General features: G+C 50.6%; 1 protein-coding gene across 4 annotated transcripts in view; it reads right to left on the bottom strand.

The window, feature by feature from the left end:
• Nucleotides 1-17167, bottom strand: part of Ppp1r16b (protein phosphatase 1 regulatory subunit 16B) — a 102802-nt gene that overhangs the window by 22084 nt on the left and 63551 nt on the right. For all 4 annotated transcript variants that reach the window (XM_026383291.2, XM_026383288.2, XM_026383287.2 and 1 more), the window contains exon 3: nucleotides 5099-5169. In XM_026383291.2, coding sequence (XP_026239076.1) covers nucleotides 5099-5169 — 71 coding nt within the window. The remainder of the gene's footprint in view (nucleotides 1-5098; nucleotides 5170-17167) is intronic.

Here is a 17167-nt window from a genome sequence, read left to right as displayed (position 1 = left end):
AGCATTGCCCGTGACCTTGGGCAGGCCACTTCACCTGTTGGAGCCTCAGTTTCCTTGTGAGTCAAAATGAAGTTAAGGTATAAGATAAAAGCATAAAGGTTAAAAAAAAAAAAACAAGCAAACAAACAACTGTCTGCTCTGAAGTGTTTTGTGAATGTTGTTGGACCGGCAACTGATATGCAAGTGAGGTTTTAAAATCCCAGAAGGCTTTCTCCAAACAACATTCTACAGGGAGCTCGGAGATAACCGGTCAACTCAAGCAGGAGTGCCCAGGTTGAAGCGGGGTATGTGTTGGGGAGGGGTGGCCCCTCCCAGCTGTGGCCTTCAAGGTGTGGCTGCCAGATCATGGTTTAGAATCTCTGATTTAGAAGCTTCTGACCCAGGAATCAGATTTGGAAAGCCCCCAAATAACCAAGTCTCCCCCAAAGAACCCAGCTCCATGTGCAGGTTCTAATCCTAAAACCATCTCTGCAAGGAGACTCCTTACTTGGGCGCCCACCTGTGTGGAACAGTGACCACACACGGGTGAGCCCAGCAGGGGGAAGGCCCAGGAGCCTGCGGCTCTGCAGAGAGAACACAGGGCACAGGAGTCTCCAGACCCCAGGGTAGTGAGAGGCTCCAAAGGGGACAGAGAGACTTCAGCCAGGGCTATGCAGGAGAGGGGGCGGAGAGAGGAGGATGTCAGGGGCTGCTTTGCAGAGTGAAGGCTGGAGGGTCTCCCCAGCAGTGAATTCTAGAGGTGCCAGTAGGGGATACAGCAGGGGACTTGAGCTCAGCCCTGCCCATCCAGGTGTGGGCTTGGTCCTCGGTGCAATCAGAAACATTGGAGAACTCTACTCAGAAAAATAGAGCAGTCACTCTGCTGGTTCCATGTGGGGAACAGATTGTGTGTGTGTGTGTGTGTGTGTGTGTGTGTGTGTGTGTGTGTGTGTTTACACCCACATTAGGAGGGGACTGTGAGAAGCTATGTCGAAGTTGGCAGTTAAGGGTGATGGTGGCCTGGCCTACAGAAGTGACGGTGGGAATGAGAGAGGAGATGGGAAGCAGAAGGAGGAGCAGGGGCACCTGTGTGAGGTGGGTACCATGTGGGTGTAGTATGGGCAGCACCACAGGACCCCCATCCCCAGAAAGCCAGGGCTCAGTGCCAGAGGGACATGTGGGAAAGGAGCAACCATTGGCACAGATGTTGTTAGAGACCCAAGTTCTTTCTGAGCCAGCCACTGTGGACAGGAGGAGAAAGATGGGTCTAGGTGTTGCCCGAGGTGGGCAGGAGAACCATGCAGTGATGTGGAATGGCCAGCAGAGGGCGCCAAAGACATCAGAGTGAGGCATGGGAGAAGGGGTGGGTCCCCAGGCTATCACTGGAAGATGGGTTTGGGGAGCCCAGGAGTCAGGGAACAGAAGGATCAGAGGTCTCACCCTTAGATACTGCAGAAAGCATGGGGGCGGGGTGAAGCCTCAGGATGAAGGGACAGGGGATACACATCCAGAACTGCAGTCTTCTGAGCCTTCTGCCCAGGGGCTGGGCCAGTATGAACCTGCGACCCCAGGGCCAAGCAAGCGCTGAGTTGGGGCTGAGTGCAGGGGTCCACGTGGAGAGGGTAGTAGGTGGCGGGGTGGGCAGGCCCTGCATTCACCAATATGGGAAATGGCAAGGGGCTCTCCACCAATTGTCCCTGCTTCCTCACTTCCCACATCCAACCTGTCCCCAGCTGTGGGTTCATCTTGTCCATCATGGCCCCATTCCCGCCGCCTTGGGTGAGGCTCATCTCCCCCTGCCTCTCTTTGGCGCCTTCCAAACACCCTCATCCAGAAAGAGCTGCCCGGTTCATCTCATCACGCTGCTCTCGGTTTGCAAACATCAGAAGGTTCCCTGTTGTCAAGACAAGCAAATCCCCACTCCTTGGCCAGGTCCGTGGAGTTCTCCATATGCCCTGGTCTCCTCTGCTGTACCGGAGCAGCAGTGACACTAACAATGACAGCAGGAGCAACAGCCCTGGCAGCAATGGTAACGACAACACGCCACGTCACATTATCTATATCAGTCAAGGCTTTTGAGAGCTGACTCGGGCCAGGCACCTTGCTAAGCTCTGGCCACGCTCTGCCACATTTAATCCTCAAAGCGAGCCTGTGAGGACCCTCTCATCCTGTTGTATAGATGGGGAAACTGGTTCAAAGAGGTCTGGGTGCATGATCCCACGCACAGTAAGAAATGGATTAAATCCAAGATTAAAATCCACCTACAGAAATGGGTTGAAATCCAAACAGCCTGACACCACGGCCCTGTTCCCAGCCTTCCTGCCATCTCTCTGAGGCTCCCGCATCCTACTTGTGCCACAATCAACCCCCCCCCCTCCAGACTTCAAATGCTGGGCCCCTCCTCATGCCTCCCCCCAAGCTGTTCCCTCTGAGATCCGTTCTTCCTCTTCTCTCTAGTGAACTCCTACTCAGCCTTCAAGACCCAGCCCAGAGCTCCTTCCTCTTGGAAGCCTTTCTCAGTTTGCATCAGCTCCCAGCTTCAAACTGCCACAGAGCCTTCTGCTTACTCCAAGCGAGGACAGAACACCCCGTGCTGCCTGTGCTGTTATTTATGTGCCTGAGGTCGCATCACACCATGAACTCAGAGTGCGCCAACATGCCTCACTCACCTCGGGAGCCCCATCCCTAGCAGAGTGCCCAGCACAGAGTCGATGCCCAGTATGAACTTGTTGAACAAATGAATTGGAGCCTGTGGAGCGATGGGGGCAGATACCTCCTGAGAGGGAACTGGGAATGGGACTCAAGGCAGCGTGATGGTGGAGGTGGGGCTGGGGTGAGTGTCACTGGCCAGCCATGAGCTCCAGACAGCTAAACTCGGAGCCTAACATGGTAGGTTCAGAAATCGACAGGAGGGAATGGGTCCTGGGAAAGCCACAGGATCCGCAGGAAAGAAGCGAGGGCATGATGTAAGAGTGACAGGAGCCCCAAGACAAAGGCAGGACACCACCAGATAGTTTGCTAAGCCTGGGATGGTGCCTCCAGGCGGGAGGCCCAGCCTCTACAGAGCAGCTAAGACCCCTTGTTTTAATCCTGCCTCTGCCACGATTCACGTGCGACCTTGGAAAAGAGACCTCACCTCCCCGAGCTGCACGGTCTAATAGGGCGGACACGACTCACTCACATTCACTAAAATTAAACTCAGAATCTAGCTTCTGGGTCCCAGAGCCACACTGTGAGAGCTCTGTGGCCACCTGTGGCTGGGGCCGATGATACTATTCAGGGCAGATACACAGAGCCTTCTCATCAGCGTAGAAAGTCATGTGAAAGACCCTGGTCCTCAGTCTCCTGAATCAGAAAATGGGAATAATAACACTTCCGAGGTTTGTCGTGAGGACTGAAACGGAATACAACAGTGAAGTGCTTTGTTGAGAAGTGGTCACATGACAAATTTTAACAATGACGGACTAACATCTCTCCAGTGCCGAGGGTGTCCTCACAACAACCCAGGGAAATGGGAACTGGTTATTCCTTTGTCAAATGAGGAAACGGGGGCCTAGTGAGCTTCAGGAACTCGTCCAGGTCACACAGCTGGCCAGCAGGGCCTCCAGGCCTTGATGAAGTCTGTCCTCTACGAAAACAGACTCAACGTCCAGAACATACCGGGGGCAGCCCGTGTATTCCATCATCACACCCCTGGCTGACGAGCACCTCCTGGCTTGGGGAGCTGCCATTTGGGTGCTCGATCCAGGGTAAGCTGGGGCAGCCACTGCCCCCCACTCTGGCCCAGTCCCAGGCACCCTGGAGGTACAGGAGCTGGGGGTTGGGGAGAGTTTCCATGAGCAGGATTCAGTGGGATACCAAGGCAGCTGCCCATGAGTGGGCACCTGAGGCCCTCGAGGACAGGAAGAGGAGCCAAGAGGAATATACAGAGAACCCCTGGGCTGCAGGCCTGAGGGCAAGACTCTGCCCCTAAGGCTGATGGGTAGAGCATGGCCAGTCTCTGTCCATCTCACCCCCACCCAGGGCCCCAGGTGCCTGGCCTCTCCCTCCAGGTCGCACTCAAGTCCCTCTACTCAGAAACTTGGGCCAGAGCCCAGGGAAGCTTCATTCATTAGTTCAGCACTCACATATTGAGCATCTACTGTATACCAACATGGAGAAAGAAGCTGGGACACACCAATGAGCAAGAGGTGCGGGCTGTGTCCTTGTGAGGCTCAGGATCTGGGCGGGGGGGAAGGGCAACATTGAAAGGTCACACTGGTGGTGGCTGAATCACTAATTAGGAAGGGGGTGCTGAGAAGGTAAAGGGCACTCTTGTCACGGCACACCCTCAGGCTCCTGCTGTGGACAGAAGCTAAGAGGAACCCGGAAAATACTCCAGGGTACCAGCCTGGAGAGGCAGGGAGCCGAGGGCTGGGCAGGGGCTCGTGGGCTCGGAGCAGAATGGCAAGGAGTTATTCTCAGTTTATTCTTTGCCCCCAGTGTTACAAGAAGACATCAAAGAGCTTTAAGAAAACTCAGGTAGATTATTAACCCGAGCATCCCTGTGGCTGCTGCATGGATAAAAAATTATAGCAGGACCAGACTGAATTCTGGGAACTTATTAAGGGGATATGGAGGAGATGGAGGTGACAGACAGAGCAGCCTGTCCCCAGGCAGAGAGGGCTGGACCTACTATGCTCCCTTGCAGAGGGTGTATGTTATGACAGCACTTGGCTTGTGGTCACAGTTCTTGGACCAGGTCACTGAATGCCTATTAATCATCTTTATCACCCTGGCAGGTAGGATGTCCTGGTGGGTATGAGTGTCCTTTGTCAAATGTCAAGCTCCAAACACACTTGCTTTGCTGGGCAGTGAGCATGCAGTGAACAAAAGCTCCCTGTGCTCTGAGCCCATCTCTGCACGCACGTGGGTGTGTGTGCACATGGGCTCTGTGGGCATGTCTGTGACGGGCACATACATCTCCAAAGCAGACAGGCGCCTTGCAGACGGGCCGCCTGTGGCTCTCCCTCCTTCTGCCCCTCTTCCTTGGGGATTCTGGACCAGAAAGTGCAAGGAAATGGGGCACTTGTCCAGGTGGGGAGCAGGGAGCTAGGGAACCCCAGTGAGCCCAGCTTACCTGGTGCAGGGCTGTGAGTCCATCCTCATTGCACAAATCGGGGCTAACCTTATTCTTCAAGAAGTAGCGCACTGCAACAGAAGGGGACAGGAGTGAGATCCCCAATGCACACGGGTGTGCACGCACGAAGCTAAGACCCAGTCTCCCCCAGATCCCGACACAAATGGCCTTGCGCATTCCCGACAAAAGACTTATGGGATAAATTAACCCCTTCCACATTCTACACATAAGGAAACTGAGGCCCAGAGCATAGGTCTTTGGCCCAGGATTTCCAACAGGTGGAAAATCTCACCAAAGGTGAGACTAACTAGTGCTAATCACTGTCAAGCCCCTCCTCTGTGTCTCTGGTTGTCTAGAGAGAGCACTTTCTCATCCTTGAAACCTCCCCTTGGAGTCCAATGGGTTGGGTTCAAATTCAGCACCATCCAAACACTTCCCTTCCTCTGCCTCATTTTCCTCATCTGTCAAATGCAGCTGGTGCTGATCTTATCTCACTTGGGTGTTGTCAGGTCGGATGGAGGTGAGTCACGTCAGGCATTCTGCACAGTGATGGGCGCGTGGTTTGCAGGTGACTGGCTTTGGCAGCTATAACCATCTTTATTTTTGGTGGTACCGGGGATCCAACCCAGGGCCTGACGCATGCCAGGCAAGAGCTCTACCACTGAGCCACACCCAGCCCTATCACCATTTTTATTCACACGGGGTCCCTGCACCAGATTGTTCATCTATGAGTGCCAGACACCCCACCTTTGGCCCCACTGAACCACAGAGAGTGAGGTTCCAACCATCCCCATCTCTGGACTTGAGCCATGCCCCAGCCCTTACCCCCGTGCGTGCATGTGTGTGTGTGTGTGTGTGTGTGTGTGTGTACACGCACTTGCGTGTGTGTTCAGAGATGGTGGATAGATGGGATAGGCCAGAGTGAAGGCCACTGGCAGCTCGAATCCCTCTTACTTAGGACAACCCTTCTCCCCTGACCACTGTGACCTTCCTTCCTACCCGTCCCTATTGCTCACCTAGGACTCAAGTGCACAGGGGAAGATAGGAGGAGCTGGTCCACCAGCCCTGCAGGTTCCTTCCCAGTCTTGGCCACTGAGTCCTTCCCTTGCTCTGGTCCTTGAGTTTTAGCAGGACCACTCTGGCCTCCAGCTATGCCTCTCCCCATGGAGTGAGGTAGCCATGGGACCAATGGACAGAGTCCACTGGAGCCTGTGGTTCTTCTGGGCCACCTCTCTACCCTTCCTGTTTAAATGGCTCTGAGCCTGCATGCAAGCTCAAACTAGGATCCCACCTAGATTGAGCTTCCCAAAGGTGGACTGGGCAGTGAGTGGGCAATTGTACCCCTAGGTCAAAGGATGAATAGGGCTGGCTGACTCTGGGGCAGGTAGTTGGACTTGGACACGGGCTGGCTTGTGTGTGAGGCCCTGGGTGAGGGTGCGATGAAGCAGGGCTAGAGGTTCAGGCCCTGCAAATGGGAGGGGCAGGCTGGTGTAGGCCCCTGTGAGCTCCTCCACCCCCACCAACCTGGTTCCCCTAAACCATGAGCCAAATCCACATCCTCGAAAGCCCACTGTGGTCACCATCTTCACACTATGGCTCACTATGCTATGGTTCCCCACTGAATTGTCTCTGCTGTAGCAAAAAAATGAGAAGTGAGATCTGAAGAGGGAGGAGGTGGCCAGCCACTTCGCAGGACAAAATGTCAGCAACCCCAACAGGTGCAAGGAAAAGATGACGATAGGTAAGCACTGGGGGGAGTCCAGATCAGTGGGCATGGGGGCCGCCCCTCGGCTCCATCCTCATTAGGCACAGCTCCCAGACCACAGCTCTGGTTGTACCCAGGGTCTCAGTGCGAACAGAGGCCCTGTGTGCAGGGGAGATTGAGGCCTCCACCCAGCAAAATGTGAGGTCTTCCTCAGACTCGCCCCAGATGCATAGCTGCAGGGGGTTAGATGCGACAGGTCTTTATCCAGTAAAACCCAGATCCACAGGGTGGCACTACCTAATATGGAGCTTCTAGCGACATTTAGCTGTTGTGGCTCTTTAATCAACATCTAAAATTCAGTTTCTCAGTCACTGTGTACTCCACAGCTGCATGTGGCTACCATATTGGAAAGTGTGGAAATAGAACATGTTTATCATCATGGAAAGTTGCATTGGATAATTCTGCTTCATAAATGGAAATTAGCCCCATAAAAAACTGCTAACACTCTTTCCCAGCCCCCAACTGCTCTGGGAATAATGCCCAAAATCCTTGCTATGGCATACAAGGCCTGCATGACGTGAGTCCTGCCTACCAACCAACTTTTTGTATCTATCCAGGGCCACCATTCACATGGTGCTTTGTTGACGGGCAGCTCCCGGAGCCCTGCAACAGATAACTCACTCAACTAAACACAGCGGTCCCAGCTGCCTGCCTCGCCAGTCTCATTTCTTAAATTCCAAACATTTCCCACAACAGTTTTTTTTGTCAGCCACAATCACCACCCTTCCTCTGACCTAGGAGCTTTTGCATAGTCTGTTCCCATCGCCTAGAAGAATCAGTCATCCACCTATCCATGAATCGGTCCATCTATTTATCCATCCATCCATCCTTCACCTGTCCACACATTCACTCATTCATCCATGTGGCCATTCATCCACCCACCCATCCATCCATGCACCACCATCTATGTACTCGTTTCTAATATACATTCTAATAGACACTTGCCTCATTCCCCAGCTTTTGGGTCTCAGCTCAAACTCCCCAGACTCCTCCCATTGTATACCCTTGTTGCTCTTATTCATCACATATGTCCCCTCATCACAAATATAATTACACGACTATTTGAGTAATTATGAGCATTGGCTCTGTCTGCCCACTGGACACGGAGCACCAAGAAGGCAGGACTGTGACCTGGTATTTATGGCTCTATCTGTAAGACCTAGCATACACTAAGTCCTTACGAACTCTTCCACGATCTTGACCGAATTGGCAGCCCCCTCTTTTAGTCCAAGGACACAGATTCGATATCTCTAAGCAAAGCAGACCACCCTCCAGTGCTGACCCCTGCAGACCCCTGTCTATAGGGTGCAGCTCTTTCTGCAGGTCCCTCCTGCATGTAGGTGAGCTCTGGGGACCTGCTCCTAGCCTCAGGGCTACACTGAGAGATTCAGGAAAAACCACTGAGCACCCAGACCTAGCCACAGAGGGTTGCCCAAAGCCTGACAGAGAGTTTTTGGGAGAGTAGAAGTGTCCATTTTGACCCTGTCCCAGAAGGGTTTCTGGAAGGTTCTGTACATCTGAGGCAGATTTAAGTTGCCTGAGGTGGGTGGTAAAACAGGCTTCCTGTCCAGGAGACTCTCTTTGAAGCAGAAAATAAACATCAGCTGCCAAAAGCAGAGTCTGTGCACAGTAATTATTGGGGTGCTCTCTGTGCTGCGCGGGAGTCCAAGCCATGTAATTACCCTGATGTCGGACAGTTATTTTCAGCCCAAGAATTGGGACAAATCATCGCCATCTCTAAGAAACCCTTAATATTCATGAGCCAAGGCCGCCTCGGCAGTCCCACTTTCCAGCTCTAGCTGGGCATCTGGAGCCTGGCACTGGGCCCAGCTCACTGGAGCAAAGTCCCTGGTACCCAGTGCACCAGACTTGCTTGCATCTGGAGTTGATCAAGAAAAAGGACTCCTCTATCAAGAGTCCCCTTACTGAACCTCTCCTAGACACCCAGCTCAGTGTGGAACCATTTTCTTTCATGGATGCACATCTATAATTATTCCAAGAGGAGCCAAGCGTTAGGAAGGGATAGCTCACAGGCACACACGCCAAGCAGAAGACCTGGAATTGGGCAGCAGACTTCCTGGATTTCCAAGTCCAGGTTATTGCCCAGTGCTCCGTGCTTCCCCTGAGGTCAAGTAGGGAACCAGCATTTGGAGAGCCCTGCTGAGCTGAGAGCTGGTGTGTGGTGGGGCAGGGCTGGAGGGGTGCATAGTCCAAGACATGCAAACATCAGAGGCCCTCGGGTCCCAGGCCAACCCTCTTCTTGCAGATAGAAGGGCTCTGGGAATCGCAAAGAGGACAGAATGATCATTCCTGCACTGGTGAGGGGTGGGGACACAGTAGGATCCATCAGAGCCACTGTCAACGGGAGCTGGCCTCTCTTTACTCTTGCCTAAAACCCTTTCACAGCTCCAAGCTACTCTTGGAAGGAGAATCCAACTCCTTCCATGGTCTTCACTGGGATTGGCAAACTGGCCCGTGGGCCAAATCTGTTAGCAGCCTATTTCTGTAATAAAGTTTGCCTTGGAGCACATGCACACTCCTCATTTACATATCGCCTACGACTGCTGTCACCCCGCAGAGCTCAGGAGTTATAACAGCAACTGTGTGACCTGCACAGGCTGAAAGATTTACTTTCTGGCCCTTTACCAAAAGGTTTGCAGACCCTGGTCTTCCAGGTCCTATGCTGGGGGCTTGCCCACAGGGCTCCCTCCATGCCCAGTCCAAGGGCACCATACTCATTCTAGTCTGTGTGGATGGGATGTCCTGATGTCCTGAGCCATACTCAAGTCCCATCTCCCTACTTCTCTGGGCTCATCTCTTGCTCTGGGAGCACTTCAAACAACGGAAGAAACTGGCTTGGGATCTAAGGGTTGACCCAGTCTCAGAAAATCAAAACCAAGAGGGCCCACCACTTCTCCTGGCCCACACTCAAGTCTGTCCCCTGCCCACAAGGCCCCCACTCCCAGTGCTGGCCATCAGCTTATCAGAGTGAGGCGTCTGAACTCAAGCATTTTTTAGCTGTGACTTTCGGCAAGTTATTCTTCCTCTCTGTGCCTTCACATACTCATCTGTAAAGTGGGGATCACAACAGCACCTCCTCTGTAGGGTTGCTATGAGGATAAGACAATGCCCAAGAGCTACTATTATCATTAATTAAGAAAATGAAAATAGAAACCAAACATGGCGCTCCTGCCTGGGCTGGGTGCTGGGTGCTGGGTGGTATGCACCCAGACCTCACGCCTCTCCAGAGTTCTTAGGCTTGTAAATGACAGAGGGGGTCTCTCTAGGGAGCTCCGATGGCACGGGTTCAAGGGTTACCATGTGCACTGGTCCAAGGGTCACCATGAAGCCAGAGTCATTGTCCCCTGCATCCCCACCATGGGCAGGACCCCACTGAAGGCAAAGAGGTGGCTCCCACCCTCCTCACTCCTGTATCCTGCTGCTGGCGCTGGCCCCGCCGCTCCACCCACACCTCCCTGGCAATCTGGCTGGAATCTGGGCCAAGCTGGGCCATCTGCTTCCCTCCATCTCCAGCTGTAGCAAGTGAGGCTGCACTGGTCCCCCTCGGCAGGAAGCTGGTGGCGGCTGCCTATGCAGGGAGAAATCAGCACTGACAAGCCTGTGTTTTCTCTGGCATCTGACCTACCCCCTCCCACAGAGCACAGCCTGACCTGGACCTGAAGGCAGTATGCAACCACAGGTGCTATTCCTGCTCCTTTCCTGGAGGAAGGGGCACTGTCCACGGGAGGTAGGCAATCTACATCCCCCAGGTGTCCCAGGGCTTAGCTGCTGTTACCTGGCCATGTGCCATGCACAGTCATGTTCATGGGGGCACTGACCACTGAGCTCTCCTCCCTTCCCAACTCCTTTCCTTTCCTGCCTGGTGCCCAGTCAGGGGGCTTCATCCTTCCACTGCCTCCAAGGCATGATCTAGTCCCTGCCCCCTTTGGACCCTACCTCACCAAATCCTGTCTCCCTCCCCGAATCGCTCACTGATCCTGCACAACTGGCTTCTTTTCATTTCTGAAAACAAAACAAAACAAGAACTGAGCATCCTCTCCTGTACCTGCAGCCCTCTTTCTTCTCAACTTGGACCAGCAAACTCCTCTTCATCCTTCAGATTCCAACCAAAATGTCCCCTCCTCAAGGCGGCCTTCCCTGATAACCCCAGTCTCCATCGCAGCCCCCTGCATTTCTGCATTTGTACTTCGCAGCAGCACCCACTTTATTACCCACGGAGCTACTTGCCCCCGGGACCATTTCTCAGTGTCATCCTGCAGACATGGTGCACTGCAAGAAGGTTACTCAAGGACTGCATAGATTATGGATTTTATAGAAATGAGAGAACAAATGCCCTTCCCTGAGCCTCCCTCACCAATGCATCCAGGCCTAGGACTGACCGTTGGGTCTTCAGCCCCACCCCGCACTGTCCCCTCCTGGGGCTGAGTACAGGCACTAATCCCTTCCCTCCTGCCCCGTATCCCAGTCCTCACTCTGTGTGCCCTGTGCCCTTACTTGTTCCTTGTATAACCCAGCTTTGACTGTGGGCTCGACATTGTGTTAGTTAAGCATTTTGCACTTGGTCAACTAGTCTTCATAATGGGTTATTGTTGATGGCTCACTACTCTCCACCTATTGTGCAATTTACCAATGGGAAAACTGAAGGTCAGGTATGAACATGTCCCAAGGGCATGTGGCTAGGAATGGTAGACCCAGGCCTGGCCAGCCTCAAAGACCGAACACTAAATAAATCACTTTGCTACAAGAATACCATGCAGAAACCACAGAAAGAGAGCAAAGAGAATAACCAAGACCACTGCTGACAAAATTAGGTGTTCTAGAACATCTCATGATAAAGAAGACAATAACCGTAATAGTTATGGCAGCAGCATCATTATTACGTTTTCAAATGAGGTCCTTGGGGCACAGAGGTGGACCTATAGCCTGAGGTCATGTGTCAATCGGGTGGCAGCTCTGAGCCCAAGCTCCCCCATGCCCTCCATTTGTCTTCTTGCTGCGTCTTTTGTCATAGGCAGACCCCTGTCCCACCCCTGATTCAGAGCACCCTGGTGGCCTGCCTCCAGCTGCCATGCCCCACCCACAGGGGCTGCACCTCCTCCAAGGAAAATCCACACCGACCCCACCCCTCCTCGAGGGCTGTCACAGCTGCAGAAGACCAGAACTCTCAGAAAACAGGCCCCTTCTCTCTCAGGTCAAAGTCCTGGGTCCTCAAAGTACCAGGCTCCAAAATCACCCCGCTGAGCCATTTCAACCTTTCCACCCACTGCTCCTCAGGGAGCAAAACAGCCAGAAATAGCTGCTGAAGCCCCACTGCCTAGGGCTAGGGTAGAGAATCAAGCTGAATAGTGGCTTCTGCAGCGACAAGTGCAGCCTGCCCCTCTGTCACAGGGTTTACCAAGATTCCGGGCGGTGACTCAGCCATGGTAGAGGGGTGGCCCAGGAAGACACGGCTTTTCTCACTGTCCAGCCCTTCCTCTCCCCCCAGAGTCTCATTCCAGGACCTTCTCAAGAAGAAGGGAGAGTCCCACAGTAACAAGTGTTGGTGAGGAGGTGGGGAAACTGGAAGCTTCTTTCAGTTCTGGTAGAAATTAAAATAGTGCAACTGCTTTGGAAAACTGTCTGGCAGCCTCTCAGACATTAAATACAGAGGTAGCCTGTGATCCACAATCCCACTCCCAGAGCATACACACAGGAATGGGCACATATGTCCCCACAAAAACGTACATACGAGGATTTATAGCAGCATTATTCATAATAACCACCAAGGGCAAGTAATCCAAATTTCCATCAACTGACGACTAGAGAAACCAAATTCCATGCAATGGAACATTATCCTGCCATAAAAAGAAATGAAGTGCTGATACTTGTCACAGCTTGATGAACTTTCAGAGCATCACGTGAAGCAAAAAAAATCAAAAAACAAAACAAAACAAACAAACAAACAAAAAACGACAAAAAGGGCTACATATCAAATTATCCCATTTCAAGGGGAAGAGGAAGATCCACAGAAACCCAAGACAGATGGGTGTCTGCAGGGTCCCCAAGCACACAGCTATAACCTTTGGCTTTCCGGAACCTGGACACCCAGGACACGAGGCTGTGCTGGACGGAAGGGGTTGGCAGATTCGCATCCACTGCCCAGAGGCCTCTCTGCATGTGTGACTTACACCTAGCATCAGGTGTGTGCGGAAGTGAATGCAGATCCTTTAGGTGGGCACACCTTGTCTGTCTTCTTATCTGGGCTGCTAAGTCTCTAGAGTTAAGTGCTCAATAAATACCTGTTGAGCAAATGAACAAATTATTTTTTTTCTTCTATGAAAACAAAATTTAAAATTTCAGGGAAGCTGATGTCAAAATAAGTTGGGAGTTAATCCTCTTGGAAAATGTAGACTTTTTGAATCTTGGAGGCCGGGGTGGGACGAGGAATCCCTTGCTCATGTGTGAGTGGACATCTACACACTAGATTTCCTTAAAAGGAGGGAGAGGAGCATTGAACTCAATGGGCATGGAGCGATGTGGACCTGGATGGTTTCTCCACCAAAGACTGCCTACAATGCTTCCCTCTCTTCCTTTTTCCTTCTTCTCCGTTTCATCCCCCACCCCGTGGGTATCTTGACCCCCTAGGGTGCTTAAACTCAAGGACTCCAGCAAAGGGACTGCTTGTCTTGAAACACGTTCTTGGAACTTCCCCATTCCATTTGGGTACACACCAGTCCCCAGCTGTGCCAGGTCTCCAATGCTCACTGACTCTGTCTTCAGAATTCTCCCAGCACCTCCCTTCACATCTGCAGGGCAGACCCAGGAACCCAATCTCCCTACTGTCCCTCAGAGCCTGGCTTGCTCCAGTGTGGGCGGACAGCCCAGGAGCTCTCCAAGGTACCTGCCATCATTCCCATTCCCCTTTCTCCCCAAATGCCCTCCACATCTCTTTCTGACTTCCTCTTGCTCTCCCAACCCCATCTCTCTCACCCCACTTTTCTTTCCACCTATCTCTCCTGAATTTTTTTAAATAACCCAATTATTTCATATCTCCAGGCAAGTAATAGGTAAAAATATTCCCAGCCCTCCAGGTAGGAGATGCATGCATACAAAGTGTTAATGGCTTCACAGTCCTAATAATATCTAACATTTATTGACTATTTTCCAGCCGTGAGGGGTCATGGTAAAATGTGACGTGTCATGTCTCAGGCAATCCCCATGACTTAGGGTTATGATCAACCCATTCCATACAGAACTTGAATGACTTGTGCAAGCTCTTTATCTTTTCTTCTTTTTCATTTTAATCCTGGGGGTTGAACCCATGGATGCTCTACCACTGATCTACATCCTCAATCCTTTTTATTTTTATTTGGAGACAGGACCTTGCTAAGTTGTTGAAGCTGGCCTCAGAACTGGCAATCCTCCTGCCTCAGCCTCCCAAGTAGCTTGAATTATAGGCATGCACCACTGTGCCCAGCCCAAGCTCATTTTGTTAATAAGTATTGAGACTCAATTCTCCTCTGGTCTATTCCCTGTGTAACCGGTGTTTTAGGCATAACTAGTGCCAAGAGACCCTCAACCAAATAGAGCCAAGAAGGAAAAAGTTCATGTCTATTAATATTTAGGCAGAGAAAAACAGTTGTCTATGAAGGGGAAAGTTCCTCCAGCTCCCACCAGTCCGCTTAGAAACAGCCTTGCATCTCTGCCTCAGTACTGTGATTCCAACAAATTCCATTCAGGTATTCCATTTGTCTGGGGAAATCAGACAAGCTTTCTGAAAAATTTAAAAGTAACCACATGAGAAATTGAAGTCAAGATTTGAACCTCTCTTCTTACCTATGAAAAAAAGATAAAAGCAAATAAACACAGAATGCATGAAAGTCACAAAATGCAGGAAACAGCAACAACAAAAATCAATGCCACAAAGCATGACACTAGATGAACCAAGACCAAACTCCCCCATAAGCATAAACGAAATCCCTTGTCCTCCTCTACACCCTCTATAGCAGAAAAGATGTGAATGCCAAAAAGGAAAAAAAAATCAACTGTGTGCTGCTTACAAGAGACAGATCCCAAACAAAATAACAGAGAGACTAAAAATAAAGGAATGTTCAAATATAAAACAGGCAAATGCAAACAACAAAGAAAGTGGGCTGGCACCATTACTATAATGCAGAATGGGATTCTGGGCAAATACGGAGGCAACCCACTGTAGGTCCATCACAGAGAGAGAGAGAGAGGGAGGGAGGGAGGGAGGGAGAGAGAGAGAGAGAGAGAGAGAGAGAGAGAGAGAGAGAGAGAGAGACTTTGAAATAAAATCAGAAACCAAAATCAGACCCATGGTTGCCTGGGCTCGTGCCTGGGTGGGGTGGGGAATATGAAGTCACAGCAGCCAGGAAGACTTAGGAATTGCATAATCAGTAGAGCAAAATCCAGTAAAGCAAAAATTGTTATTCTTTAAGTCAGAAGCCCAATTATCCTGGGAATCTTTAGTGCACACACCCCCTAAGAAAAGAGCAGAGGGTAGACAAAAATTTCCAGATAAGGACATTGTTTAGGTACATGGTTTACAACCAAGAAAATCCTGGAAGCAACTGAAATGTCTAAACAAGGGGGCATTGACAGAGTTGGTTATGGAACATTCCCATAGTGGAACACTTTGCAGTTGGTTTTGGAATTTTTAACAACCTAGGAAAGTTTTGATAAATGATATACAATAGGAAAACAAGGAATCAAAAGAATATGCAGTCTCAACTGGAAAGGAAAAAAATGTATTCCACGCATCCGAATACTTTTCATTGGAAAAAAAAATCAAGATGTTAACTGTACTTATCAGCGATTTTTATTTTATGGTTGTAGTATTTTCCAAACATTTAAAAATCTGTATGTATTATCTTGATAATCAGATTTTTTTTTCAATTTTACTAAAAAACAAAAACCCTTCACAGAATGATGGCCAAATGGTAAAAACTATGTTTCTGCTCTAACGAAATAGTGCAGAAATGAAGTCTCAAGCTAGCTGACCCTAAGTAAGAACTAGCACAGCTGAGATTCCTATGTTGGGTAGGAAGTTAAACCACAATGATAATCGGGGCACAGTGGCACACACCTGTAATCTCAGTGACTCAGGAGGCTGAGGCAGGAGGATCACAAGTTTAAGGCCAGCCTTAGTAATTTAGTAAGGCCCTAAGCAACTTAGTGAGAACTTGTCTCAAAATAAAACAATAAAAAGGGCTGGGGATGGAACCCAATGGAAAAGCACCTCTAAGTTTTATCCCCACTACCAATAAATAAATACTTTAAATAGATAATAATAATAATAATAATAATAATAATAAAAAATATGTTCAGGGCTGGGGTTGTGGTTCAGCAGTAAAGCAGTCACCTAATATGTGTGAGACACTGGGTTCGATCCTCAGCATCACATAAAGAAGGAAAGAAAGAAAGAAAAAAAGAAAAAGAAAGAAAGGTAGGTATTGTGTCCATATACAATTAAAAATGTTAAAAAATAATAAATAAATATGTCCATACAATGTAGGGGCCAGCAAAGTTGGGTCCACAGGCCAAAATCTGGCCTGCCACTTACTTTTGTACTGTATGAACATTAAGAATAATTTCTATTTTTCCTATGGTTGAAAAATATCAAAGAAGAATAGCATTTTAAGATCCGAGAATGTTCTGGGGAACTCAGATATCGGGGTCCACAGTTCACTGGAGCAGGCTCATGGGTCTCTTGTCCACAGCTGCCTTCTGCCCCTGCCGCAGGGCTGAGCAGGGAGACGGACAGCAGGGCCCACAGAGCCCGAAACATTTCTTATCTGGCCCTTTTCAGAAAAAAACTGCTGATCCCTGGGGTCATTCTCTTTGGCTAACCAAATGCATTCAAAACCACAGTCTCATTTCGCCTGGTTCCAAGTAGGAGAGGAGGAGGTAAATGTATGTCCAAGGTGGGCCCCGGCACAGAGGCCAAGGGGGCACAGGCCGATGGGCCCAGCTTCTTCACCTGCCAAGGAGTGAAGGGTGCACAGGTCTCCTGCTGTTGCCCCCAGCCCCCCCCCCCCAGTCCCTGCTGCCTCTCCCCTCTGCAAGCAGCCACATTTCCTGTCAAGAGCGTGACCTTCTGCAACCTGGATGGCGGAGGCTGCAGCTGCAAAGAGCTGGTATTTTTATCCAGCCCCTGCTTCCTGTTTGCTGGCTGGGGGTGGGGGGCGGGTTTGCTGATGTTTGGTTCTGCCGTTTATGATACAGAAATGGTACAGACTGGGCTCCCTTGTCACATCACAACAGAGGAGTCTGTCCCCTGA

Source organism: Urocitellus parryii, chromosome 6, assembly GCF_045843805.1.
Source record: "Urocitellus parryii isolate mUroPar1 chromosome 6, mUroPar1.hap1, whole genome shotgun sequence".
NCBI classification, from domain to species: domain Eukaryota; kingdom Metazoa; phylum Chordata; class Mammalia; order Rodentia; family Sciuridae; genus Urocitellus; species Urocitellus parryii.
Note: the sequence above shows the minus strand (reverse complement) of the source record. Positions and strands in the feature narration are given on the sequence as shown.